This window comes from Toxotes jaculatrix, chromosome 4, assembly GCF_017976425.1.
Source record: "Toxotes jaculatrix isolate fToxJac2 chromosome 4, fToxJac2.pri, whole genome shotgun sequence".
In the NCBI taxonomy this organism is placed as follows: domain Eukaryota; kingdom Metazoa; phylum Chordata; class Actinopteri; family Toxotidae; genus Toxotes; species Toxotes jaculatrix.
This window is the reverse complement of record NC_054397.1, coordinates 7,569,103-7,596,149: the sequence shown is the minus strand read 5'-3', so window position 1 is coordinate 7,596,149 and position 27,047 is coordinate 7,569,103. Positions and strand designations below refer to the sequence as shown.

The following is a 27,047-nucleotide window of genomic DNA, read 5'->3' as shown; positions in this document are numbered from 1 at the left end:
TATATTTTTAATTTCTTCTTTTCAATGGAAATACAGTAAAAAGTGCAGATTGGGCGAAAAGTCAGATCAGTTGGTGGATTCGAGTGCAGTAATATTGACGGTAAAAATGACTTCCCCTCTCCTTTATATAAGGGTTGACCACCTCAGAAAATATACCAACCACCTGTGGATAAATGTGGCAGGTTTTCATTCCCGTCAGCTACTAAACTCTTCACACATAGAGATAGAACCATTTGGTTAAATCTGGTGGTAAACTTTTTCATTATGATCAATAACCATTATACTTTACTGACAAAGTGTACAAGTGACAACGGCTTTATTTGGAAAATTATGCAAATATTGTGTCGTTTAGTTAAAACTTTCAACCAAAACACTTTATTTTGAAAGTCTATTTCTACAAGATATTGCTTTGTCTCTTTGGATGTAGTTGTGATTTAGCCAAAGCGTGATTACTTAAATTGCAAAGTTTGGAGCAGTAATAATCCTCTTATGTCTCACTAGGTGGTCAAGATCCTAGAAAAGCATGATCCCCTGCGCAGCAGCTCCACCCATTCCTCCCTGAGTGTCATCAACCTAAACTCTGGCTCTAGCGGTGGCTCTCGTTTTGGCCCCATCCCTGGAGACGAGGCGAGTGCGGTGCAGAACTATGTGGAGCACATGCTGTTCCTGCTGATGGAGGAGGAGAGCGGTCAGGCCGGAGCTATGGGCCCCATCCTGGAGTTTGTGGTGATGGAGAACGTGATGGAGCGTCTCTTTGTGTGGAGCCTCCGCAGGGAGTTCACAGACGACATGAAACTGGAGCAGCTGAAGATGTATGAGATGCTGGTGGGGCAGGCGCACCAGCCGCTGCTCCATCACAAACCCATCCTGAGGCCGCTCATGATGCTGCTGTCGTCCTGTTCAGGCACGGCAGCGCCTGCGGTCGAAGCTGAGCTGGTGCTGCTGCTCAACCAGCTGTGCTGCGTTCTGGCAAAGGACCCTTCAATTCTGGAGCTTTTTTTCCACACCAGCGAGGATCAGGGAGCCACCAACTTCCTCATTTTCTCCCTCCTCATCCCTTTCATTCACAGGGAGGGCACAGTGGGCCAGCAGGCCAGAGATGCTCTGCTGCTCATAATGTCGTTGTCTGCTGAGAATGAGCGAGTGGCCAAACACATCGCACAGAACACCTACTTCTGTCCGGTCAGTCTCAAATGATGAATTACTTTTCCTCTTATCTCTCTGTTGCTCTCAGTCACTTGGTGGTTTTTGGTTTCTCCCCAGACCCAGTCCCCCTCTCTTTAATCTAAAACTAACCTAACTTTTTTTGTATTTATTATTCCTTGACTTTGCTGAGACCCTGGGCACCGTAGTCAGGCCAAAATATGCAGATTAATTCATGGACCCACTCAAAACAAGGTTAAAGCATGTCTGGCACTGAATGTTACAAATGTCTGGCATTCATAAGATTATGGCACAGTTGCGAGCTAATCCCATCTAAATAATGCCATTTACCCACAGCTGCAGACAGTGCAATGAAGAATTGCTTTTGATGCGATGCCAGTTGAATAACAGGAGTCTATATTTAATTGGTTCCACTGGCAGCCTACAAGGGTAATCCTATAGAGGATATATACAACACTGTAACACTAATGAGGCGCTCATCTTACAGTCAAATTAGCCTGAGCTGCTATAGGCTCTGTTGTTGTTTGAAATCCCACTTTGTAAACACTGAGACCTACTTCACTAAGGAAAGACAGAAATCTTATTGGCCATTTGTTATGTGGAGAGCTTGTTGACATTAACTTGTTAATTAGTGACCTTATTACCATATCATGGTTATTATTGCAGGAGTCTACTAGGCAGTAAAACACTTTGCTGCTTAAATATTTATGAAGTCGTCAGAGCCGACCTTTAGGAGGCATAAATCCTTATGTATGCTGTCCAAGTGTGTGAGGAGGAACAGGCGAGCTGATGTGTAGGCTGCTGCAGTGCTGTGCTGTACATCTGCATTACATTATCAAAACGCGAAGGAGAAGAAATGATTTACAGTAGTATTTTGCTGCGTAGTGAGTAGTAAAACAGTTATAAATCTGTTGAGTGAAGTAAAAAGTAAAACTGACAGCAGAGAAGCTGTTCACGCATCAATTATGACATAAGCTGCCTCATTAGTCTGCAATGAGGCTCATAATAATCTTTCTATAAGCACTTTACATCGGATTCTTTTTCATCATACGACATATTTCAGATGATGTCTTTGTTTGCAGCACAGTCTGCTTTTTCTACAACACAAGTAAAACGATCTACAGGATTTATCTTTTTCACTATGTTGTTCTGTTGTGGAAGTTAACAGCAGAACAGTGTCAGAGAGATTAAAACAGCATCATAGTTTTGCATCAAAAAACATTTTCTCGTTATGAGAAAGAGCACTATTTTGACAAACTGTAACATAAATGTGAATGTTATAGATAGAATAGGCTCTGTAATTACTGGTGAAGTAATAACACAAAAGTTTAAAGTCAGAAAAAAGCCACCAGATCACCACCACCATTTTACTTTCTGTGTACTAATAGATAACAACAATAATAATAATAATAATCCCAAATTAGCTTGTGACCTTATCTAGAGTAATGATATCAACACCTCTCTCACCTCAGGTGCTGGCCACAGGGCTGAGCGGCCTGTACTCATCTCTCCCCACCAAGCTGGAGGTTCCCAACGAAGAGTGGCACTGCCTCCACAAAGAGGACTGGCTCCAGATGCCGTCACTCGTCCAGTTTCTTAACTCGCTGGAATTCTGCAACGCTGTTATTCAGGTTAACATGTGTGACAAGGCTGCACGCACAAGGCTCTGCCACATGAAAAATGTATTCACACGTGGTTAATGGCTGCAGCCTTCTGCTTGACGGCGTTCTTGACTGACACATGCCTTAATATTGACTGTTCCCAGGTGGCCCACCCTGATATCAGAGACCAGCTGGTTAGTTACATCTACAACGGATTCCTCGTGCCTGTCCTAGCACCAGCTCTTCACAAGGTTGGTGCTGTTCTTCCTTCTCCTTTTCGCCTCCATATCATGTCTCATTTTAGACAAATGAACAGCATATTCCAAGGAGAATTTAGTAATTAAATATCTGCCTCTTAATATTGTCCTCAGTAACTTAACTTATTGTTCTAGGTGGCATTTTAGCTACTGCCAAATTACAGGAGGTGGTATGTAAAGTGAGAAGGAGAACAAATGAGATATGTATATTGGTGAACGTCAGAGGTTCTACAGCAGTTGGTGGAATTTGTTACCTTTTGACAGAGCCAAGCTCCATTTCCCCCCCTATTTACAGTCATTGTGCTAATCTAAGATATCTAAGATATTCGTCTTATAGCATCAAATTTAATGTACTGACAGTGAGAATGGTAGAAATCTTCTAATTTAACTCTACTAGTGAGAAATAATCTCTAGTGATCTCTAGTGAGAAATAATCCTGTCTGAAGTTTCATCCCTGAAAAATACTTAAAATTGTTCCATTTGCTTTTATCTGTGCAGAGCTGAAGAATTTGACAACACGTATTAATACAATAATGTTTGTACAAATACATCCATATATCATATAAACATCTGGAGATAAAGTGTAGATACATTCAAAAGATTCTTCTCTGGCATGGTGACTTTATGTGTTCTGTATGCTGATCCCTCACACACACACAATCACTCACTGCTCACTAATGATTCCTATCTCTGTGTAGCTGACCCTAGAGGAGGTGATGACCACCACAGCGTACCTCGACCTCTTTCTGAGAAGTGTTTCTGAGCCGGCCCTGCTGCAGACGTTCCTCTCCTTCATCCTCCTCCACCAACATGAGAGCGTCCACATCTTAGACACACTGGTCAGCCGCATCAACACCCCCTTCCAGGTAACGTCACAGGACAAAAGACTGATGTGTACGTGGTTTTGTGTAAAATAACACACACACATATTGCATTCAGATACACAATAACTCACATTTAATAAGCCCAGAGCAGGTTTCATAGATTTTAAAATGACCCCAGAGACTCTGGGATTCGTGGTGAAACTTAAATGTCAGCACAGAGCTGGGAGATTGTTGCCATGGTGATGATCAGTTGCAGTGACTTATCCTGTTTGCAAAGGCAGCTGACATCGGCATTTTAAAACAGTCCTATACTAGGGCGTCTTGTGTAAATACTTTGGTAGAACTGAATCATTAACATGAATAAATAATATGTTCTCTACATTGCTGTTTGAGCGTGTAAATGGCTCAGGGAGTTCCCTCCAGTGTCTGCAGCACTAACATGCCTGCAGCGGTGGAAAATAAAAAACATGTTTGCTTTTCACATTTTTGACATTGAGCCAGTGAAACATTGACTAACATGCAAAATATGCAAATATTTATTTTTTTTCCTGCTTCCTTTTACCTTTTAATGTCTACTCATGCTCTTCTTTCCAGCTTCACGCTGTTTGAGATGCCAGTCGATAGATGTGGTTGTGTCTTTGACCGAATGGAAAACTTTTATATGCAGAATATCCTTTAATTTCAACCTGTACATTTGACAAAAATCACTTAATATTGAATCCTCTTGACCTTCTCTAGTGTAATCAAAGGAAAAGTCACCTTAATACTGGGGATGAATCTCACATTAGTTCTATTTTATAATCATTTTTCATGATATGGCTCTGTGGATGGCAGTCTGTCACGCTAACCATAGTACGCTATGGTTAGCGTGACTGTAACACTGAGGAGACAATCTCACTCATATAAAAACTGACTACAACTAACAATTTCTTTTCATTACTGCTTAACCTGTTTTTTTCAGTTAATTAATAATTTAAGTCTATAAAAATTTTGACATATTTAATTAATCTGCACGAACTTGAACTATTGAAAAGCACCAAATCTTCATGTTTGCTTTCACTGTTTGTTGAGGATTTGCAGTACTATATAAAAAGCTACTTGAAACAGTTTCCTCTGTCGTCTTTATTTGTCGTAATATGTTTCCTTGTGTCTTTCCATTCAATACTCCAGTTGGGCACTGTGTCACTGGCACTCTTTCGCACTCTCATTGGCTTATACTGTGAAGATGTGATGCTGCAGCTCATATTGAGGTGAGTGAGTTTTATCACAATTATGAAGCTTGGTACATCTAATTGGTTTATGAAATGATGAGCTTTTACTCTCTGCCTCCCACTATGCAGATTTGTGTTACCATCTGTCTGCTCACTACCCCCTGTCCCTCTCCCTCCTACGACCACCCGTTGGTTTTCCTAACAGGATCCGTTCCCATCTGCCTCCCCAGGTATCTGATCCCCTGTAATCACATGATGTTGAGTCAGAGACGTGTGGTGAGGGAGAGAGACTGCTACTCGGTGTCAGCAGCCAAGATCCTGGCATTAACACCATCCTGCTGCTCTCCTGATCACAGCCCACCGCCCCTCCGACAGCTGGACTCCATCCTCTTCTCCAAGGGTGTTGAGACTGCCAATAACACCGACACCGCTGGTAAGAGAGACACAGCATTAAAGTTAAAAAAAATTGTCTGGTTTATTACAGCTTGGATCTTGTTTCTTGCCCTGTCTGATGTTTTTGTGATGCTGCTGTGTTCCCAAATCTTAGCAATTAACTCTGTGAGTGTGATGATATTTCTACAGACAGGCATTTACAAAAAATAAGACTCAAGTTGTAATAAACAAGAATTATCCCTGTAGGAGTGTGTGGTACAGCTAATTATTACCTGCTCTAAAAGGCTCCCCAGCTGGAGCCTGGAAGTTTCAGTAATACCCTTTGAGAAGCCTGAATACTTGTTCTTTTGTTTGTTCTGTATGAGTTACAAATTAGTCAAAATGAATGACTGCTTTTAAGCCATATTTGTAATCAACTTCTATGGATTCTTTTTCTGCTTTCAAATCATCTGCAAGGTGAATTCACCCAGCAGATTTTACTATTCATAACCCCATTTGAGTGAGTGCACGTTAGGAGCTCAGTAATAGTGGTGTGCAGTCAAAACAAACAGCATAACAGAGGAAAATGGAAAGTCATTCACTGTGGCAGTGAATGACTTTCAAAATGAACAAAACGATCATAATAAAAGTATAATTTATTAACGTTGCATTTCCAAAGTCTGTTCGAACATATGGTTTTCATCACAGTGCACTGCAAGGTGTTGATCGCCATATAATTGGGACATGAACATATAACGGGGTGGATGATGTATATTTTATCAAAGAGTGAGATGTCCTGCTGTTTTGCTGTATTACATCACTTTGCCCCCTGTAGTTATATGTCAAACTCATTATTTCTGCTCTGTGTGAGTGATGCTGTGAAACACTGCATGCCAGCTTTTATCAACATTTCCTATCTGTTTTTCCTAGAGGAAAAAGAGAGCTACTCAGAAGAGAAAGATGATAACTCCTGCACTATCGGGTCAGAAATCTACCTGGATGTCAGTTACCTTCATTACCTCTGCGATGCCCATCTGAGTATCAGCAACAGCATACGGGCATGCCGGGTTTGGTCAGCCCCGTACGATGGCGAGGACCCGCCTCCTGAGAAATACCAGCCGGGTGTCCTTGAGGAGCCGGGGCTCAAGAGTCGACAAACCCAGATGACACTCAAAAGAGTCCCACAGCCGCTGGCACCGGTCCTGCGACCCTGCCCACCACCAAATACAGAGCCGCCCTCTGTCAACCAGCTGGAGCTAGAGTGGGATGATAGTTATGATGCGTGCCCTGTGCAGACTGCAGAGGCTCCAGTGGAGAGTAAACCTTCACAGCCGCATCCTGCTGAACCCCCAAAGCACATCCAGGAGATGCGAAGAACAGCCATTATGTTGGTTAAAGGCTCATACATTGAGGAAAATGAGTTCCAGGACGACGTCATGGTGTACGATCTTGTCGCCAAGAAAGACTCTAAAGATGTTGAGAGAGGTAAGCACAAACCCGGCGGGTCAGAATCAGAGGAACCCCAACCAGGCTCAGCAGAAGTCCCCCTGAAAAATGGACTAATTGTAACACTTCCAACCGCTGATAATGGCAAGAATAGCTTGGACACAAAGGCCAAAGTTCAAACAGATTGTAATTCAAACCTCCAAAACACAACTGCTGTTGAATGGGGTGACGACCTTTTGGCTCAGTATGAAGAGCTCATTCGTACGCTGGACACACAAGCAGGCGGAAAACCGGTTAAAGCTGGTGGAGAGGTGAAGAAGCCTGTTGCACCTGTGGAGGAGGGGGAGGAAGAGGAGGAGGAGGAGATGGATTTCAGCTCCTTCTCTGCTGAAACACCAGAACCAGAGAAACTGAGTTCGCCGTTTGGGGCCAAGCTTCGTAGCGGAAGTGCAAGCAGAATCTATTCAGTGCCTTTTACAGGTAAGTTAAGGGAAATCTTCACCTCGTTATTCACCAAAAATTACATTTGGACACCACAATTAAAAAATTGTTAATATATAATTACTCTTTCTGCAGGTCCTTTTGTCAGTGTGCTGTTGTCTCGTCTGGAGAACATGCTCTCTAACTCGCTTTATGTCAACTTGTTGTTGACGGGCATCCTGACTCAGTTGGCGGCCTACCCTCAGCCCCTCCTGCGCTCTTTCCTCCTCAATACGAACTTGGTTTTTCAGCCAACTGTTCGCTCCCTGTACCAGGTAACAAAAACGTGTGTGTATGCATGTGGAGGCAGGAGTGTGCCTTTCATTTACTCTCCTTCCCCGGAGGCATGTGTATCATCAAGTAAATAAAAAGAGAACCAAAAGATTTTTTGTGTGTGTGTGTGTGTGTGATTACAGGAAAATGCTGAAACATGCAGCTTGCTTGTTTGAAAGTAGGAATACAATGAACTGTTTGAAATCTGGGCACTCGTAAGCAAGATCAAGTGAAGAGGGATTTCTCTCTTCTCTGTTTTTTGATGTGTAATTGAGCAAGAGCAAGTCTTAATCCATGATTAAGACAATTAGACAATTTAATTACATTAGTGTAAATACAGCAGATGTGAATGTAATCCTCAGGTTTTTCTCTCTGTTTGTTTTTTCTCAGGTACTAGCTACCGTGAAGAACCAGATAGAAGAGCTGGCTGCCACCAGAAAGGATTTTCCAGAGCTGATCACTGCTGCCCAGCACTGGCTGCTGGCCAGGGAGACTTTCATGGCAGCAGGTGACAATACGCCTACATCTGGGATTTTTTCCCCCCTTTCTCTTCCAGCTATGTGAAAATGTGATTTCACAGTATTTCTCTGTAACAATAAATTTTTCATTACCGGATATGAAACAGTCAGAGTTAAACAAAAAAAACAAACAGTTTTAACATTCAAAAACCAGCTTACTTTGATGCAGTAGTGTTCTACCTTTGGCAGAAATGCTCCGCTCATGTAGAGCTGTATTTCTCATGGTAAGAAGCCGATTAAGGACAGAAAAGGTTTTCGGGGCCTTTAACAGTATGACGACTCATGCATGGAAAATTTAGTATTTAAAACATCCTCAATCAGTTCTCACTCCAAATATTCATTCTGTTATTCCAGAACATACAGTGCTGACATTTTAGCCGTCATGTTGCTGCAAATGCTTCATGGTCTGGGTTAATCAAGATGTCGCATCCTGCTACATTTGCTGTCTTTTGGTTTTTACTTTGATTCTAAACAAATGTAATTAGACAATAAGACACTAGATATCAAATGAATAATGTATTTTCACAACAGCAGTTGAAGATGAGATTATATTTTTGGTAAATGTTAGGGAATATTTCTGTGACAACTTGATTATTGGGGAACAAACACTGCAGTGTTTTTGAGATGCTTCATCTTGCTGATTTGTCAAAAATGTTTCAAAACAACATCTGCATTCATTATCAGTATGTGTTTTGGCTCCTGTTTTGAACTAGAATAAATTCTGCCTGATTTTGTTTAGTCATGTGTCTTTGCAGTTGAGCAACCATCTCAACTAAGCCCCAGAGTTTTGGGCCTGTTCTCGCACTAGATTCCCTGTGGTTTCAAAGTTGTACAAGCTACAGAAAACATTGTTGGAAGAATAAGAAGGGACTAAGATGGGATTTTACTTTTTGGATCACATTATTTATAAAAATGGAAAAGTCAATAAAAGGAATGTATTGTGTTTACAAAACATCTTAAATTCCAACTATAAATTGTTTTCATTTTGTCTTTGTAACTTATTAAATCCTTGTGTTCTTAGACAAAAACAGCAGCGATGGCTCCACCCACGGTGAGGCGGGGAAGATCCTGAAGAGTTCGCCACCACCAAAACCCAAAGCCATCTCTCTGGACCGGACAGAAGTCTTTGCTACTGTCCTCTTCACGGAGTTCCTCAAAGAACTGGCTGCAATTTCACAAGAGCACTCCATCTTATCTTACATTCCTATGGAAGAGTAACCGTGTCCCAACAGGCCTCAGTGATGAGTCCAACTTAACTCTGAAAGATTGTAAAAGACTCTCTTTTATGGTGGTTTTCTATTTTTTATCAGGCACTACTTGATGAAGAAACCTCTTAGATTCAGTGATTTATACAACTGTTTTAAAATGCTAGAATATTTATTTTCCCAGCAAAGATAATCACTTTCATGTGCTTTTTAATTTCATCTTTCAAGTTCAGTAAAGTGTTGAGCAGCCGAGGAGGATGTCTAAGCTTTGAGCTGGAAAACCTTGGCCTGTTTGCTGAAGCCGGCACCAGCCGATAATACACATAAAGGTGAGCATCAGGTCGACCAACCAAAGAGAGGATCTCGACTAAAACCAGCATTTTTGAAATTATTTTTTTAAAAGCAATCATCAGTCCTTATCTGAACTGCCCTCATTCTGAATGTCTTATACAACCTGCTCCAATCTCAGTATGATGCCTGCTGCTCAGTGTGGTTCTGTTACTCAGGTGGCCTTTCTGGAGTGTCGTTGCCTCTTGTCCACAGGATTACACACCTCTGAACTAGCAGCATGAAGATGTAATGTGATTTCCATTGTTGTAGCTGACTGGCAGCATCATCGCAGAAACACATCCTAACTTTGTTCTCTTGTTACATGGCGTGAAACAGGTTGGTCACTTTTGTCTTCAAACTTTACACAGAGGTGTTTCCGCAGTCATTGTGTGTTAGACATAGGTTTGTTTTGGTGTTTGTTTTTCTGTTGATTCATGATGGTACCTCAGGAGTTGTTTTGATGCACGTTCGGTTCGCTCAGTTCTTAAAAAGCCTTTGGGTGAAGCAATGTTCCCTCAATGCACTAGTTTCTCACATTAATGGGCTCCACATGTTCTCCAGACCATAGCACCAAAACGGGATTGTTCTTGCTATATCTAATTTACCTTACTTTAGTGATGCTTTATAATGTACATATTGAAAGAAAAATATTCAAATGACAGAACACTATGCAAATCAATGATATTTGGGTTATAATTAAGTTGGGATATTTTCAGAATGGGATGGGGTATTTAATATTTTTTGAGAGTTTCTATTGCCATATTGTTTATTGTTTTGTTTTTTTTGTTCAACAAGGTTACACTAGAGGCTTCTTAGTTATGGTTTATCATCTCTTCCTTCTATGTAGGGATTGTGTAGGGCATTGTTTTAGTTGTAATAAGTCTGAAATATCACTGTTGGGAGAGTCGTAGTTTTGCATCTTATGAAAACCATCTCAGACTGTAACAGTTACGGTTGCCTTCATTTTAATCCACATGGTTATGAAAGAGAGATATAATACAAGAGATATATTTTGTTACAAAGCATGCCTCTATTAAATTAATTTACCAGGACAGAAATAGTTTTAAAATAGTGCCTAAATTATGATTTTAGTTCACACTATTGCCTGATATCGAACGGATTTACAAAGGAGTAATGCAATATTTTATAGTGAAATGTTGTTTTACATGAAGCTGTCCATTGTCAAAGTGCAAAGGAAAGCTCATAGGGTCTTAGGATGTGCACAGTATATTGTTTTGATATGTTTTTGACCAAGAAAAAAAAAAAAAAAAAAAAAAAAAATCAGTCACCGTCCTTGTCCATCCACAAGTTGATAGAAAGATACTGTTGAATAATGTGGACATTGAAAATAGTTAAGAGAATTTGTTGCGCGAACTTTAGTAAATCCTATCATTTTTTTGCAGATTCAGACTGAGGTATTGGACTGCTTTGACATAACGTACTTTTCTACTTTTGTAGAAACAAACTGTAGAAAAAAATCGCAGTAGCATTGTGATTTACACTGAGCTGATCAAGGTTGTCATCTCATATATTCATTTAATCAAATCAAGAGTTACGTGTAAGTTTTAAGTTTTAAATCTGGATTGTGTATTTTTGTTCCTATTTAAATCCATTCAATTTCTACTTGATGCTTTAGATGCTATGCAGGCAATGAATTATGCAGTAGGATCTTTCTGTGATAATACTTTTTTTTTTTTGTACAAAAATGGCTTGGAACTGTATATTTGTATCAATCAAAGCCATTTTCAGAACTGTTGAACAAGTCTTTCTCTCTGGTTAAAGAATGTTGCAGAGCACTTTATCAGCCTTTTCATACTATGGTGTCACTCTGCGCTGCTGACACAGGCCTTCCACCAGCACAGGTTCAGTATGTGTAACACATCCAGCACAGTATAACAATCACTGTTTTAGCAGCATTGTGGCATGAAAACGGGTATAATAACCAAGGTTATGGACCAGTTTCTGTCTCAGTAGGTTCCAAAGATTCATCCTCTCTGATACCATTTGGCCTCAGTTTTCTGTCAGATAACTGTTCAGGTTTGCTGTTTGTTGCTGACGTCTGCGACATAAAGGCATGCCTCTTTCAATAAAAACAACTTCTGGTAAATGAAACTGAATGCACTTAATGTGACGACTTTTCCCCACTCTCTTTAAACTAAAAAAAAAAAAAAAACAATGCAAAGCAAAAGCCCATCTTCTTTGCCTTACAGGTTTTACCTGACACCATCAATATATTCTTTCCTTTTCGCCCGAGGTGGTTTGCAGGTGTTTGTTCTGTAGACACCGACGTCCTCATTTAATAAACATTTCCTTTACAAACAGCTCTTACCCTAGAGAGATTTTGTTCAAAACTAGGTCTTGTTCTCACAGGAGCTTGCCTTCTCCATTTACATGCAGTCACTATGATGTACTGCAGAGATGAAGCAAACGGTGATGAGATGAGGAGAACCTTTTGATGGCTCATGAGTATAAAATGTTTATTTATTTATTTTGCTAAGTAATTTGCACCATGTTATGCATGAGCATGCAAAGAAGTTATTACATGGGGCAGAAAACGGCATGAAACTAAATCAGTGTTGGATAAACTGGAAAAACTATGCTAGGTGAAATACAGGACACTGGAAACTGTCTCGTATCAGATTTCTGTCAGAAAGACCAACAAAGAGTTTGAGACTCTGCTATGGCTGATACCAAAATCTCCAGAAATGTGTATAACCATTTAAAAAATGTAATTGTTTCGTGATGTCAAAGCTCCAGCAGCTTTAGGGGCTGTGTACCAGCAGTACACAATGTCTGCTCACAGTTGTAGCTGGCCACTAAACAACACTGTATACGTCCTGCAAGAGAGTGTTGAGAGAAAGTTGTCATTTTCTTTTATCTGCAGGGGAACAGTTGCCATAGTGGTTTGGGAATGACTATTTCAAATTAAGACTTACCTATAATTGCTATATTCAAGTAAACTGTAGTAAATGTAGAACATATTAAACATTATACAATCTGAAGAGAGCAGGTCACAGACATTATTAGTTATTGATTTCACTTAGTATTAAACAGATTCCAACCACAAAAAAGAGAAGATGTGCAGATAAGAGGTAGACAAACTTAAGGATTTTTAGGCATTGAGAAAACTCCATTCAGTATCAGTGAGCATCCATATTAAATGCAGCAAAGTATAGAAATTCTTATAAATAACGTGGTTCAACCACAAGAGGGAGCTCACTGACTGCTTTCATACCTGGATATCTGAGAAGGGCAGGGTCTCTATTGCCTCTTGTGATAAGAGAGCATCTGACATGCAAGCAGTTTCAACTAATGCCTGTGTGATTTTCGGGCCTCACTAATGACCATAATGGCCAATATGACAGAGGCCTGTGGTACATAAGCTTGTAATTCTTACTTTTCTTTGTGTTAGGACCATTTCATTTATCCTAATATTAGTTAATCAAGTTGCATCATTTTCAGGCAAATTTTACTGTTTTACATATACCTCTCAGAAAATCTCTTCACCTGGTCAGAATATTTATACATACATATCCTGCATCTTGGGATTCATGTATGCAGTTTTCTAAAATAAAGTGGTGATATAATATTGTCACAGAGAGTAATATTCTGCAAAGCTTTATTACTTTTTAGACACATAAATACTGTACATAAATACAGAAAACAATGGCTGTTGTCTGGTGAAAACGTTGTACAGTATTTACAAAATGTCAGCCACTCAGGAACTATGGATGGAAGCTTCTTTTTCAGCTTGAGCATCAACAGCACCGTGTGCCACCACATGGACATGATTGCTCTCCATATCTGCATTTTCATACAGATCTACAACCCTGTCATATAGTTTCTTTTCATAAAGGTACTTGACCTTCAGCTTGTGATGTGGCTGGGTCCCTCATGACGTCTTCTCTTGTAAAATTGCTCTCACCAGAACAGGGTCAGCTCTACCTTTGGTCTCTTTCTGAACCAGGCCCATCAGCTTGTTCAGAACTTTCTTGTTTCCATTTCTGATGGCGTGAACCTACAGAGAGGTACAACAAACACAAAACATCTCAAACATAAAACAAACAAACAATGTGATTACAAGTGAGAATTTGCATCTGAGCCCTCACCTCATCAGGATGTGTGTCCACCACTTTCTGGCAGATGCTGTGCAGCTGTGCTGTGTCGCTAACAAGCTCCAAGTTCTGCTCCCGGATGATCTGCTGGGCCGTTTTGCCTGATGACCTCCACATCTCCTGAAACACCTGAGAGTAGGGACAAACCAGCAAGACACAGGTGATAACTAGAATACAAACGAGCACTAGCTGGGGTTGTGTCTACTGAGTGACAGAAAGAAAGGGATAATTGCATGGTCTGTGCAGCTGACTGACCTGCTTGGCAACCGAAGAGGAGATGTGTCCTGTTTCCTGGAGTTCCAGCAGCTCAGCAAGGGCAGGAGGAGAGATTGGGCTAAAATCAAATGAAGAGCTAATTTAATTACATTTTAATGGACTGAAGAATTAGTGATATAAATGGAGGAGGAAAAGGAGAGGGAAGGAGTGGGAGTGTCAGACTGAAAGGATGCAAGAGTCTATCAACATTTGTGATTCAACTCTAATGTGTTTGTCTTTCCTATGTCTGTTTATTCCCCAGGCTACCAGTCAAATAGAATCAAAAAGCCTGTTAGAATATATTAAGTGGAGACAGAGTTTCATTCAGTGTACTGCAGGCTAAAACAGTCCATCTCTGCTAGAGCTCCTCCAAACATGTTACAGACACTGTGGAAAAATAGATGAAAAGAATCCATCTTTACAAACACATCTCAGTCTGACCAACTCTTTGTGTCAAACAGAGCAACGATTCCCAGCCTGGGGTGCTAATGCAGTTACCAGGGGGCACACGGAGAGAGCTCAATTAACTTAACTAGAAAATGTAATTTCATAAAAATATATAATCACATATTTGGAAAATAAACAGCCACCTAGGGTGATAAACTGTTGTGATGCTAATCTTCAGTGAATATGCCATAACCAGTAAGCTGCCCATCAGTTGCGACACATTAGCACCACATGCTGCAGTGAGTGAAAACTTGTTACCAAACAAGCAGAGGAGTTGAAATAGTTAAAGTAATTTATAGCAGTTTAAATAGTTAAAGTAATTTATAGCAGTTTAAATAGTTAGCCAGAACTCAAGTTAAAATGATTAAACAGTTGATGTGATGCTAGCCACTTAGCTAAAAGTAATAAATCAGAAGCAAAGCAATAGATTAGAGGTGAAAACAGTTAGCTAATGAATAAACCAATACAATGGCTGAAAGCTAGGACAAAATTAAAGTTGAAATAGCAACAAGTGATGAATAAATGGTTCAAATGTAGCCACTTTCTAGTAGGTAGCTGTACAAATACAAACTTGACTGAAGAAACCTGAACATTGTCCTATTGAACTGAATAAAAAAAATGTTGCAACAATACCTACTTTTATGTAATAAATAGTGTTAAATACAATAACATCTATTTGAAGGGGTACTTGAGCTTATCAGGCTGTGGACGCATGTTGTACAAATGTTTTACATTTATGTTTCAAAATATTTCACATTTTTAACATGGCATTAATGTTGGCCTGTTGAGCTATTTCACAAATGTCATCATCTTGTCACCATCCTGCAGCAAATCTGCCACTGGACCCTTAAAGGCAGCCGCCAGCAACTTTTGTGAGGGGGGGCCTGGAAGAGTCACTTGTCTTAGTTGGTGGAAATGCTCTTAATGACATGCCTGAGGTTTCAGCTCTGTGGCTGTCTGACCAATGTGCTGCCTAATTTTGTATTTCTTTTATTCTTCTTGGACCCAGAGGGCCAAAATGAAATCTGGGCAGGTTTGACAGGACGGCAGAGACAAAAAAATTTGATATTGACTGTGACCAAATGAAGGAAAAAGGCAGATGCTTTCAGTCCTTAACAGAACTCTTCAAGACCTTTTACTTGGTGCCCAAACTGCCAGTTACGTCCTCGTGGCTTTAGGCACTCAAAATGTTTCTTTAAGAGCTTATGTGACTGAGCCTTTCTCTTCTCTACCCTGCCTGCAGCTTTTGACAGTCCTGCCGGCCAGTCTTTGTTTTTATTTAACTCTCCTGCTTTCAACTAAAGCAAATGCAACATTATGCATAAATAAACACCAGCAACTTTGTGGTTTACTCACACACAAAAGTTTCACAACTGTCTGGGAACGGCAGATAAAGTGAAGCTCACAGCATCTGCACTGACGTCAACCCATTACTTGTTTCAATTTTTGCTCTGTAATCACTCAGAGCTTTTTATTCTGTGAAATTATTATAGAACCCTACTGCTCATCAGTTTCTAAAGTTGTGATGACCTTCAACCTGAGCTTCACAATAACAACTCTGATGCACTCGACCACCCGCATTTTTAGTTGCAGTCACCATTTAGCTGCAAGAAAGAAAACTGCCAGTTTAAGAAGATGAAATGAATTGAAATGAGTGTCTGATATTTAGCATCACAGTGTGCCATAAACAGTGGGAGACAACAGACGTGTTATTTTTTTCATAGCCTGTGGCTAGTTAGGAATCTTCATGTTTATTTGAAGCACAAGTGTGACAGGTACCATGGCAACTTCTCTTTGCTTCAAAATTTCAAAAGGACTTTATTCAATTTCAAGTGTTTTGGAACATTTACAAAATCCAACATGTTCCAGCTAACAGGCCTTCAGCAGGGAGGGATCAAACAAAAACCTTCTTCCAGAAAAGTAATGATTCCAGTAATGTAATCAGATTTGTCCACATGGGCTTTTCTCTGATGGGCTGTCAGAACTGTCGCGAGGGTTTTGTCATTGACAGACATGAAGAATTAAGGAATATTCAGTGATTTATGAATCACACTTTACTGGTTTATTGTACTGTGGCAATAGTACCAAGAATCTAATAATCCTTGGTGTGAATAAAGAGTATAGTGTACTGCAGAATGCTTAATGGAAGAGAGACAGAATTATTTGATCTAAGGTTGATGTGCTGTCATTTCTAACTCAGAACCTGTAACCAGAATATAAAAACATTATTCTGAACACTATACAGCACAGGTAAAACTTTTTTTTGTGGCTAAATGCTCATTAATCCAAAGCAAACCTTCTTGGGGAACAGAAAGGAAACAGCTCGATAACTTAGATTTTAGTGGCATCTCCTATTGAGCCGAGAACAGCTGAGGGTCTATGAATGTTAATGTGTGTCAAGGGTAGGAATCAGTCGCAAACCCAAAATTAGACTGAGTTTTTACAACTGAAATGAGGTTGTTATTATGATTCTTGTTGCCCTGCAACTTTTACTTCCATTTAATTCCGTAGATTACCACTTTCTTATTTTTTCTTGCTCGGGAAATTGAACATCATTTGGGCTGTGACTATGGTTTGATTCAATATACCAGCTATGATGACTATGCGTAATATTTAACATCATTACACAGACCTCAGTAACTGGCACAGTTGTCTCTAGGTATGAAGCATAGCGTTAGTAGGTTCATCCACATTTGTGTGTGGGCATCAACTGACTAGTTATGTCCAACAATCATATATATGAGGGTGTACAGCCGGGCCATTGTAATGTCTCATATGTCTCACTGTTGTGGTGCAGTCCGACTGGCTTTCACTGCCCAGGAGGGTGGGGGCAAGACAAATTTGCTTCGGGTCGTGAATTTATCTGCCTCCTTCGCTTTTCACAGAGTCAAATCAAATTGAACTTTGACAGGCAAAATCACAAGGCTCTCCAATGTTCAGCCGGTTTGAGAAATAATTCAGGAAATATTGTTTGTTTTTACTCTTCTTTTATAACTGCACAGAAAAATAATATAAGCAGCAGAGAGGAAATGATGCTGTTTGGCTATAGTGAGAGAAAGGACAGTGATAGAGGTTAATGACAGTAAAATGTTTGATAAAACCCTGTAAATTTACAACTTTGTGGACTGCTGTTGTTAGCCTAGCTCCTATAGTTCAGGTTTTCTTGGCCCGACCGTGAGAATAAATTTTATCAGGCACATTTTGGTCTGACTGAAAATTCGCTCTGCTGATGCCAATGCTGTTTGGTGCCAGAACTTCCTCCACCAACCCCACCTCCTCCTTATGTGCTAAGTTTTTAGTATTATTGATTTAACTAACTGACTTAACCCTTCTTGCTGCTGGGATCTTTTTTGAGAAGTTCCTTAAAGAGCAGACCTTGTCACACATAATTTAACTGTATAACCATCTGCTACAAGTAGTTCATTCATAGAAGTGACTTCTAAGACCTGGGCACTGGCAAAAAAAATGCTGGAAAAAAATATATCAAATCAGCATTAAATTATATGAATTTTGTAACATGCAACATGGACGGATTTGTCTCACCTCTGGCTCACACTCATGTCTTGCTGTTTGAGGTGACCCAGCAGCTCATTTGTCACCCAGCCAATCACCTTCCTTGGCTCCTTCTTAGTCGCCTTCAACACCGCCTCAAAGTACTCCACCAGCCCATCCTCATTCTGTGACAAAACGCCATGAACATTCACATACACATTATCCAATTAGGATCACATAGACTATCATTATTCAGCTGCCTCCTGGATTCAAGCAGAACTGCATCCAAGCTGACTCTGCTTGGGTTTGATCACATGGCAATTAAAAGAAGTATGCAGGAAACAGATTTAGTCAGGGAATCAACTCCTCTCTCTCTGGTTGCTTTCATCCACTTATAAACTCACCACCAGAGTGAAGCTGTGCTCAGGCAGGATGCCGTATGTTTCCACCAGCCTGTCTCTTTTGACACTGGGTAGCTCTGGCAGCCCTTCCCTTATCTTCTGCACCACCACCGCCTGGCATGCATCAATGCCAGCGGGCAATGATGTGTTATCCTCAGGCACAATCAGAGGGGGCAGGTTGGGTTCCGGCATGAACCTGAAGGAAGGGGGGGAGAATGCTTTATCAGCAGTACAGATAAGCTAGGAGAAGAGGAGGTTGGCTTTTGTTGAGATACTAATAGTCCTTTTGACACCACACTTGTCACATTTCACTTGCTCCCCTTATCACTGACTCCATCAGCCTTAAACCTGTCCATCTATCATTCCCCCTCCTAATACAAAGACACACACACACAGACACACACACAAAGCCCACAAACTCACACTCACCTGTAGTCCTGAAGACCCTCTTTGTCCCTCATGGGAATGGTCTCCCTAGAAGACAACGTGCCAACATTTTTAATAATTCTGAAAAACAGTCTAGAAAAAAAAAGCAAAAAAGCACAATAAAAAAAAAAAGAAAAAAACAAGAGTGGGAACAATTGTTTAGTGATGCCACTGTTCAGTCAGCAAACCAATCTAGTTAGATATGTAGCCACCTTGACAGGAACCAGAGAGAAAGAGCCAATCACAGGCCATCACATACTATTTAACACATTTCACCATGTACCTCGGACATGCAAGGCCTCATGGGATTGAGGCAGAGCACCAGAAGATGATCAAGGCCTCAGCTGTGTGGGAGCTGGCTCATTCTGTGAGCTCATAAGCCTGTGACTAGCACATAGCTCACAGATAACACAGGATGGTGGCAGCATCCAAATGGCTCTATTCATCATCATTGCCATGATGGTTCCACCTTAGCAAAGCTCAAGACTAATGAACCAGGCAGAGATCCCAGTCAGAGGGTGCCGTAGTGGCTGAAGCTTGGCATCACAGCCCCTGCTCTTTCATCCTCTTACCCTGATTTGGAATCATACGCCCGGGTCTCATTTTGCACCGTCCCCCCTCTCTGCAGGACACTGATCTGTCTCTGAATTTCATAGTCTGGTGATATAAGAGACAACGTGAACATAAACACAGACACTTTATCCAATAACAGTGTAACATATGAATACAATTTTGTGGTAAATGGCAAACAGCTGCTGTTATACACTGGCAATCCTCAGGTCTCTGACTGCTGCCACATTATAACTGTGATAAATTGTGCTTTCCTCCGTGACTTTTAAATACCAGTTCAGCAGCAGAGTATATGTGATCCAACTTTATTGATAAATAATTCAACCACAGCACCATGGTATGTCAAACCATGCTTGCAAACCTGCATGTAAAATGCTGAAATTGTCTTGCTGTGTCTCTTTGTCAACTGCTTAAGTGATGCTCAATCAACAGTCAGTGAAGTTAGAGTTGACACAAAATCTATGCCTTTTTAAGTGAACAGCTGCAGTAAGCCAATTCACCATCACATGCTGCTATCAGAGCTAATTGTGAATGGTTGTCAGTCATAGACTTATGCTTCACAAGTCACTGTCAATATTAACTACGCATCCTGTCTTCATTTCCAGTAGGTTTCCAGTGTTGAAGTATTTAGTAAAAGTGTAATTTGCAAAATGCACAAAGTATCAAAAGTACTCATAATACAGAAATAAGTCTCATGTGAGTGATATATTATTTTATATTATTTGATTATTACTATTGATGCAGTAACATGCATATAGAATTAAACTGTTGTAGTTGGTCAAGACAGAGCATGCAACAAGTTAAGATCTACTCACACCATTCAAGCAACCTCAGTAAATGTCTGTCACACTCTTATGCGATCCTCCTAACTTTTCAAGTACTTACCTATAGCCCTGGCCAGGTATCGGACGCTGTTGATGTTCTTCACCTCGGTCCTGACGCCCAGGGGCTCACCTGGTCTGTGGACAGACACGTTGGCATCTACTCTCAGCTGGCCCTCTGAGGCGAAAGAGGTAAAAAAAAAGATGCAAAATGAGAGGGAAAGAAGTTTGGGTTTGGAACCAGAGACAGAGGTGGGAAGAGAAACAGAGACACAGAGCGATTTCCATACCAGACATGTTGCCTTGACAGGTGCCCAGGGCTTGCAGGATGAGCTGAAGCTCTCTGACAGCTGCAGCAGCCTCCTCTCCACAGCTCATGTCTGGCTCCATCACCAGCTCCATCAGACCCACACCTGATGGATGTGAAGACAGCTGTGTTTAACATCTCTATCTATGATTTGCTAAGCAACTTAAATCTATAGAATAATGTGTGTCTGATCATTTTGCCTTCCAGTATTAAAGGACAGCTTTGGTGTTATAAAATAGTTTAATGTGTTTGTCAATCAAAACTTTTCCAAATTCCCTAATGTCTGTTGCTCAGCCTCACACCAATTGATTCCTACTGAAAATTAAAACTTAAAAAAAAAAAAAGCCACAATATAATTTCACTTTTTTAAGGTTAAACAATGTCCCCAAACAACTGGGCACTTTACTTTTTAGAAAAGGGCTCATTGAGGCTCATTTATGCCCTTTTAATAGTTTTTTGGAGTATAATGCGTATCTACAGTGGTATAAGCTATTTCAGGTTTTGGCTACACAAACAATACAAATTGGTAGGATGATTTTACTGTTGCTTTCAGCCTTCACATGGGATTTGTTGACAATGAAAAACACAAAATATCAGCAGCCACATCCATTTAATGTTAGTGTACAGACTAACTGACGTTACCGGCTCTGTTGAGGTCTATAAGTGTCTGGCTGCGGACGTCATCGTGGAGACTCTTGCCACTGTCTTGCTCCAGCTGAATCTGTTTTATCTTAACAGATTTTCTGATCACTTCGCTCCTCTTTTTTCCTCCCAGGAGGCTGTAAGTCAGCATGCCATCTACTGCAATGGGCCGCCGCTGCTGAGTGATCTGGTATCCAGCCTGAGAGGAGAAAAGGCAGTACTATAAAACTGTGGGCAGAAAGGTTGTGTGTGTAAAAACACAAAAGTAAATTCAGTTTATTATCCAGCTTTGATTCATAAGTTTGTGTAAATGTAATTTATTTTGTGTAAGCAAATTATACTTTTCAATGGTAGATACATCAAATAATGGAAGAAAGGTGCTCTCTCCTGGAGTCGTTCAGTAATGCAGTGGAATAACACTGATGAAGAGTCTGCAGTCAGTGTCATGGGTCTATGTAAAGGTGAGGCATAGAACATCAATTAAACACAGCGCTGGCTGATTGGTTGGGCCTTCATTATAATGCAGCAGGAGTGCTGCCATTTCACTCAAGGTTTCTACTCACAAAAGCATAAGAATAAATATTTTATCTGCTTCTCTATTCCTAAAAGAATCTGCTGCCCCAAGTATTAATTTCCCACGTTACTATGGCAACCACATCACAGGAACTAAACATTAATCATACTTATGCTAAAGAGAGCGGAGACATGGGAGAAGAGATTGGGGGGCTGTTAGTCACTGGCTTTCTGTACAATGTGCCTGATCGACACAATCCATCACGTCCACACCTCCTTTTGAAACAAATGGGAAGAAAAAAAAAACAGGCTATTGTGGATTTTCTTTTTCGATTTCTGTTCTTCTTGGTGTATTTAATCTTTAAATCTGCTGGATTGTGCGAATACAGTTGCAGCTCATCGGAAATCCCCTCTTTCTTACTAAATCTTGTCATGAGTTTTGTCTCCGCCATTGATAATGTTGTCTCTGCAGGCTGAAGCACGAGCATGCCATACTGTACATTAGGTGGCATCTGTATAAGTGAAAACTATTTGCATTTCCTGCATAATAAATAAGCCACTTCTGGCTACATAATGAAGGATGAGGCAAGTTTGTTCTTAATAAGATCCTAGCAGGCACATTAAGGTTTCCCAATTACCTTCTGACAGCAGACTGAGCCCTAATGAGCAGAACACCGTGCATGTCTGCTCTCATGCTATACATACAGGATGGGACACACATACACACGCGTTCCAAACTAATTCCTGTGTTGTGAGCCGCTGAGTCATTTTCTGACTCATTTTAAAGTCACTAAACAAACAAGCCTCGGTCGGTCGTCTCACTCCTCGCGCACGCTGATGTTCTTCTCGGCTAACTATCGAGGTCACACACACATTCATTGCTCTCATTAAACACGTGTCAAAGCTTCAATAGTCAGGCCATGTCTGTTTATTTGGAAACTTAATATCTCAAGGAAATAGTAATTATTTGCTTGTGTTGGTGGATTAGTGTGGAGCTGCTGAAGCATGTTATTAAAGGGCTGTTAAAAGCTTTATATATGTTTCTTTCTTGCCATTTCATTTCAAAGAAGGAATGCTGGTTGGACAGCGACATTAATCATTTAATGAGCAACTGTGGTGTTTTACAAAATGCAATCAGGGATTTCTAGCGGAACATATCAATAATGTAAAACGCAATTTACAAATGTATTTTTCAAGGGTGGGATAATTTCTCCCCCGGTCCTGCTACTGGTTCGGTTTTTACGAGCAGAGATTACACTCAAACTTCGAATGTGAAAAACATCCCATCATCTGCATAATTAAAGCCACTCTGACTTCAGTTTATCAAGCGGTTTCACAAAACACTGGGACGGATCACTCTTTGGAAACAGCTGATGAGACTAATGCAAACTAAATAAATAATTTAAAAAATGCAACAGCAGGTACCGCGCACAGTGCACACAGTGAATTTAAACACAAATAAAGGTTTGAGGCGCAACCTGCTGGCAAGGGTTGTTTGTGAAATCTCTTAGAAAAATAAAAACTGTAATCGGGTATTATCGTCCCTGCTGTGTGTGTCAAGTGTTCATAATGAATCCAAAAGAGGTGATGCAATCTTTGGTAAACACACAAGACAGCAAGAGGAACCAAACAGTAATCCCTGAGTTTCTGGAGGGGATTTTGCTGGAATTTCAAGAAACATGGACTTTCTGGGAAGATAATGTATCCCTAGCATGGTGATTAAAATATGTACCGTTGCCACCTTGTGATAACCAGTAAGTTTGTGAACTATTACATGGGAAAAAAAAAAACTATCTATCAAGATCTATGGAAAACTGATGTGCATCAAGCCTTATCAGCCACATTTTCACAACAGGCTCCGGTCAGCAAAGAAATTAAACCAGAAACTCATCAGAAATATCAAAGAAAGGTATAATTTATTTCAATGTAACAGAAAGAGTGTAATGAGAATATCAGCTGAAGCTCATAATCGTTACATTTCTTGCTACTTTGTGAGGGTGTTCTCATTTTAAGCCACTTCTTTTGGCAGTTTCAATGAAATAATACCAAACGAAAAGGAAACCTGTATCCTCAGTTCTTCAGTCCATAATTACCCTCCTCATTACCTTGCCCAAAGCTGTGTTAGCATAATATCTTACCGAGACAGTCTGAAAATTCAAATTGCAAAATTCTCCAACACCTTTCTTGCGAGAATTTCTGGATTTATTACAAGAGGTCTCTGCAAGGCAAGTCATTGTAGAGTTCCCATGACATTTCGTCTTTTCCATCTAAGCCTAAAAATGTCACTCATACTGTTAGTAAAATTATCCTGGGGCTCTGATGGGTAGTGAAACCTTGCCATGCGAGCACTCCATTACACGGAGAAAAGCGAACATCACTTGGGCGAGAATGTTAAATTGAACTATCAGTGTTAAAGAGGTGGGTTTTTTAGGTACTTTTACCACCACCTTACCAGAGTGCTGTTTGGCTCCTATGTATGCTCTTAGACTTTTAAAATGTCATGTCATGACCACTGGATTGGCACATAACTCCTCAAATTCTATGTTGGCAAACTTGTCTAAGCTACTTCTTTGATTCTTTGTAACAGCAGTATATTTGAAAAGAGGAATATAAACCTTCAATAAATTATTGTTATTTTTGTTATAAAAGTATTCAGACTCTTTGATGTTTGATTTAACTTTCCTTGAGATGTGTCTAGAGCTGTATGTGGTGCCCAGGTAACTACTGAAGATCAGAGTCATCTGGAGATTTCTACTTACAAAAGAGTTTGTTTTACTTAACCGTTTTGTTTTCTAATTAGTTCAGAAAGGCCATAATCAAACTAACACTCATTTGAATTAAATCACACCAAGAACTGTTGGGTTAGGGACCAGTACCTGGAGTTTTTAGGCCTCTAATAATGATTCAAAATTATGCGAATAAATGAAAAGCTATCCCCAAATTATCAGTAAAGGCAGGGAGAGGGAAATGACCTGTGAATAATGTAAAAATAGAAGTGCACTGAGGGAAATGAGCTGGTAAGAGAAAAAATACTGGTCATTTTCTTTAACAGCTTTCAGTGTCATTTGTCTGTATGTGTGGCAAATAGCATTTTTGCTGCTTCAGCAAGACTTGCTCACTATTTAAATAAGAGCTCATGGCCAGGGGAGTTCACTGGGAGGGTTGTGATGAAGAAGCTGGAGGCAGATGAGGAAAACGCACATCAAAGGAAAAGCATTAAATTCAGTTTGATGTACAGGACAATAGTAGCTGTTGCAAAGAAAGCAGCAAAGGAAGACAGGGAGTGAAAAACTCACAGGGAGGTCAGCGTAGAAGTAATGTTTCCTGTCAAAATATGACTTCCTGTTTATAGTGCAGTTGAGAGCCAGTCCTGTCATCACTGCTGCCTCAACACATCGTTTGTTCAGGACCTGGGGACACAGAAGGACATTACCTGATGACCTGACAAGAATGGGATAAAAAGAAAACAACAGGGTGTCTGTGTCTGAATTAGAGCTAAACATCACTTACAGGTAAAGTGCCAGGTAAGGATCCATCAAAAAATGACACCAAGGAGTTTGGAGGGGCTGAGAAGTGAACTGCTGAGCCGGAAAACAGCTTGGTGTTGGAGTTAATCTGGGCATGGATCTCTAAGCCGACCACCCCAACCAGCTGCTGGAGAGCACTGAGGCAGAGAGGAGCCAGACAGAACAGAAATAACAAAGTTAAGTAAACTTGCACTATACAAAGAAGCTGTTTACCTGACAAATGAAAATACTTTCTTCTGTCTGGCTGCCATTTATCCATTAAAATGAGTACACTTCAGACAGAAGCTGGGTTTTGATGCCCCACAACAAACTAAGTCTCAGTGGGTTATGAGTATGTAGTGTGTTCACAGTGGAAAACAAGTATACTGAAAGTCGAAATGCCTACAAAACAATTCTTGACTTTCTGCCATGCTTTTGTTGTACACTATTATCCCACAATGCAATGCACAAAAACAGAAACAGAGATACTCACAGGTGCAAAACAACAATATAAATCCTAAATGGTGGTGAGACAACTCCAGAAGTATTAAGTCTTAAAACTTAACTAATTTTCCCATTAGTATAAAACAGTCCCGTGTACCCGTACATCAGCTGTATTAGATATTATACATCATGTATACAACTACTCTGTCTTATGGAACTGTGACACAGCAATAATTTGGACCAAAGTCTGTTTCTCCTTCAAAAAAAGTAGCCCATAGCAGTGCCCTTCTTGGCTGGGGTTGGGGCTTAATTTGGTTTAATGTGATTAGGAGTCTCAGGGACAATTGGTTGGGTTTAGACCTAAAGTTTAATTTGTAATTAAGCACTGATGAAGACAACAGGGTGGGCTTAAAGCAATGGTTGGCTTCAAGCTAAAGGGGAACACCAGTGTATTTACATGCAAAGATACATTTACTTTTCAAATTTTCACCATGGGACCCATATCAAGACAACATCTACTTTTAATGTATTTATCATTACCAAAAATCAATTGCCTCACAGTGAGATCTGGGCATTTGGGGATCCTGGGGGCCTGGTTTGCCCAGTGGGGAATACAACTGGATAACCCACTAATCTTGTTTCATGGTACAGGTCACCTTGGGTCCTCTCCCTCATTGTCAAATCCATTAGACTAAACTAGGGTCTAACAAATAGATGCAACTGAGTTACATAAAAGGGACTGAAGGATCCAGTGGTTTTTAGGAACCAAAATTCAGTTCTTCATGGCCTCTGCTGCTCCAATTTGTTCTCTTTTCAATAATGAAAACTGTCTCTTGCAGGTGCCTCATGAAAGTACAATAATAATTGGAGAGCCATTAAAGCCCACAAAAGAGTGGGGATGACAGACTAAACCAGTAAGTATAGGTAACCATAGCAACGGTACTTTTTCCTCACTCAGACACCCTGGTCTAACCAACCTGTCTCTTAACTGATAAACTTTTTTAAAAAATGAGTCACCATTTTACACACAGCTTCTTCTTTAGTTAGCGAACGGCACCTTTATAATTCCGAGGTACCCTCATATATACGAAAACCTTCGATCTTCATTTAACTCCTTTCTACGGTTAAGTCAAGTCAGTGGACACCAAACAAGAAACACAAACTATCCCACGGCAAACAGCCTTTCTTACCTTTTTGCCCTCAGCTGCGGTTGGCTGTGCCATCGTGAGCTTGTTGTGCAAATTCGTCTGATTACACACGAAGCCTTTGGACACAATATAGTTACGTGTTTATTCATGTTATGTAGCAGCTTACTCGCTGCAATAGAGGAGGCAGCCATCTTGTTTTTACGGCTCCAGCAAACACGGCACGGGAGCTGTAGTTTTTTAAAGTGACATTTAATATGGGTGTCTACGAGGTTAGTTTGG

The 27,047-nt window shown here is 40.4% G+C and overlaps 2 protein-coding genes across 2 annotated transcripts in view; one reads left to right on the top strand and one right to left on the bottom strand.

Moving 5' to 3' along the window:
• fhip1aa (FHF complex subunit HOOK interacting protein 1Aa) overlaps positions 1-12,002 on the top strand; it is a 29,647-nt gene extending 17,645 nt beyond the window's left edge. Inside the window, exons 4-13 of the mRNA XM_041036128.1 lie at positions 502-1,182; positions 2,637-2,795; positions 2,930-3,016; positions 3,721-3,888; positions 5,017-5,096; positions 5,288-5,490; positions 6,360-7,355; positions 7,452-7,630; positions 8,019-8,136; positions 9,168-12,002. Of these exons, the coding sequence (XP_040892062.1) occupies positions 502-1,182; positions 2,637-2,795; positions 2,930-3,016; positions 3,721-3,888; positions 5,017-5,096; positions 5,288-5,490; positions 6,360-7,355; positions 7,452-7,630; positions 8,019-8,136; positions 9,168-9,364 (2,868 nt within the window). The 3' untranslated portion in view covers positions 9,365-12,002. The remainder of the gene's footprint in view (positions 1-501; positions 1,183-2,636; positions 2,796-2,929; positions 3,017-3,720; positions 3,889-5,016; positions 5,097-5,287; positions 5,491-6,359; positions 7,356-7,451; positions 7,631-8,018; positions 8,137-9,167) is intronic.
• A 1,271-nt stretch (positions 12,003-13,273) lies between these two features.
• gatb (glutamyl-tRNA(Gln) amidotransferase, subunit B) lies at positions 13,274-26,963 on the bottom strand. Its single transcript, XM_041037009.1, has 13 exons — positions 26,811-26,963; positions 25,181-25,334; positions 24,967-25,080; positions 21,158-21,356; positions 20,499-20,621; positions 20,273-20,386; positions 19,390-19,474; positions 18,821-18,865; positions 18,395-18,587; positions 18,042-18,175; positions 14,052-14,130; positions 13,791-13,925; positions 13,274-13,699 (listed from the first exon to the last, which is right to left on the bottom strand). Exons 1-13 carry the CDS (start codon positions 26,957-26,959, stop codon positions 13,574-13,576), a joined length of 1,650 nt encoding a protein of 549 aa, XP_040892943.1. The 5' UTR covers positions 26,960-26,963; the 3' UTR covers positions 13,274-13,573.
• Between the last annotated feature and the right edge of the window lie 84 nt (positions 26,964-27,047).

What these genes read in the sequence shown, in the direction of transcription:
- gatb (XM_041037009.1), bottom strand. Translation starts at nt 26,959, where the DNA reads ATGGCTGCCTCCTCTATTGCAGCGAGTAAGCTGCTACATAACATGAAT. An exon ending in ACTTCTACGCTGACCTCCCT is followed by an intron (nt 21,357 to 24,966) that starts GTGAGTTTTTCA and finishes TTCTCCTCTCAG; the next exon opens with GCTGGATACCAGATCACTCA. An exon ending in AGCACAGCTTCACTCTGGTG is followed by an intron (nt 18,176 to 18,394) that starts GTGAGTTTATAA and finishes GTTTTGTCACAG; the next exon opens with AATGAGGATGGGCTGGTGGA.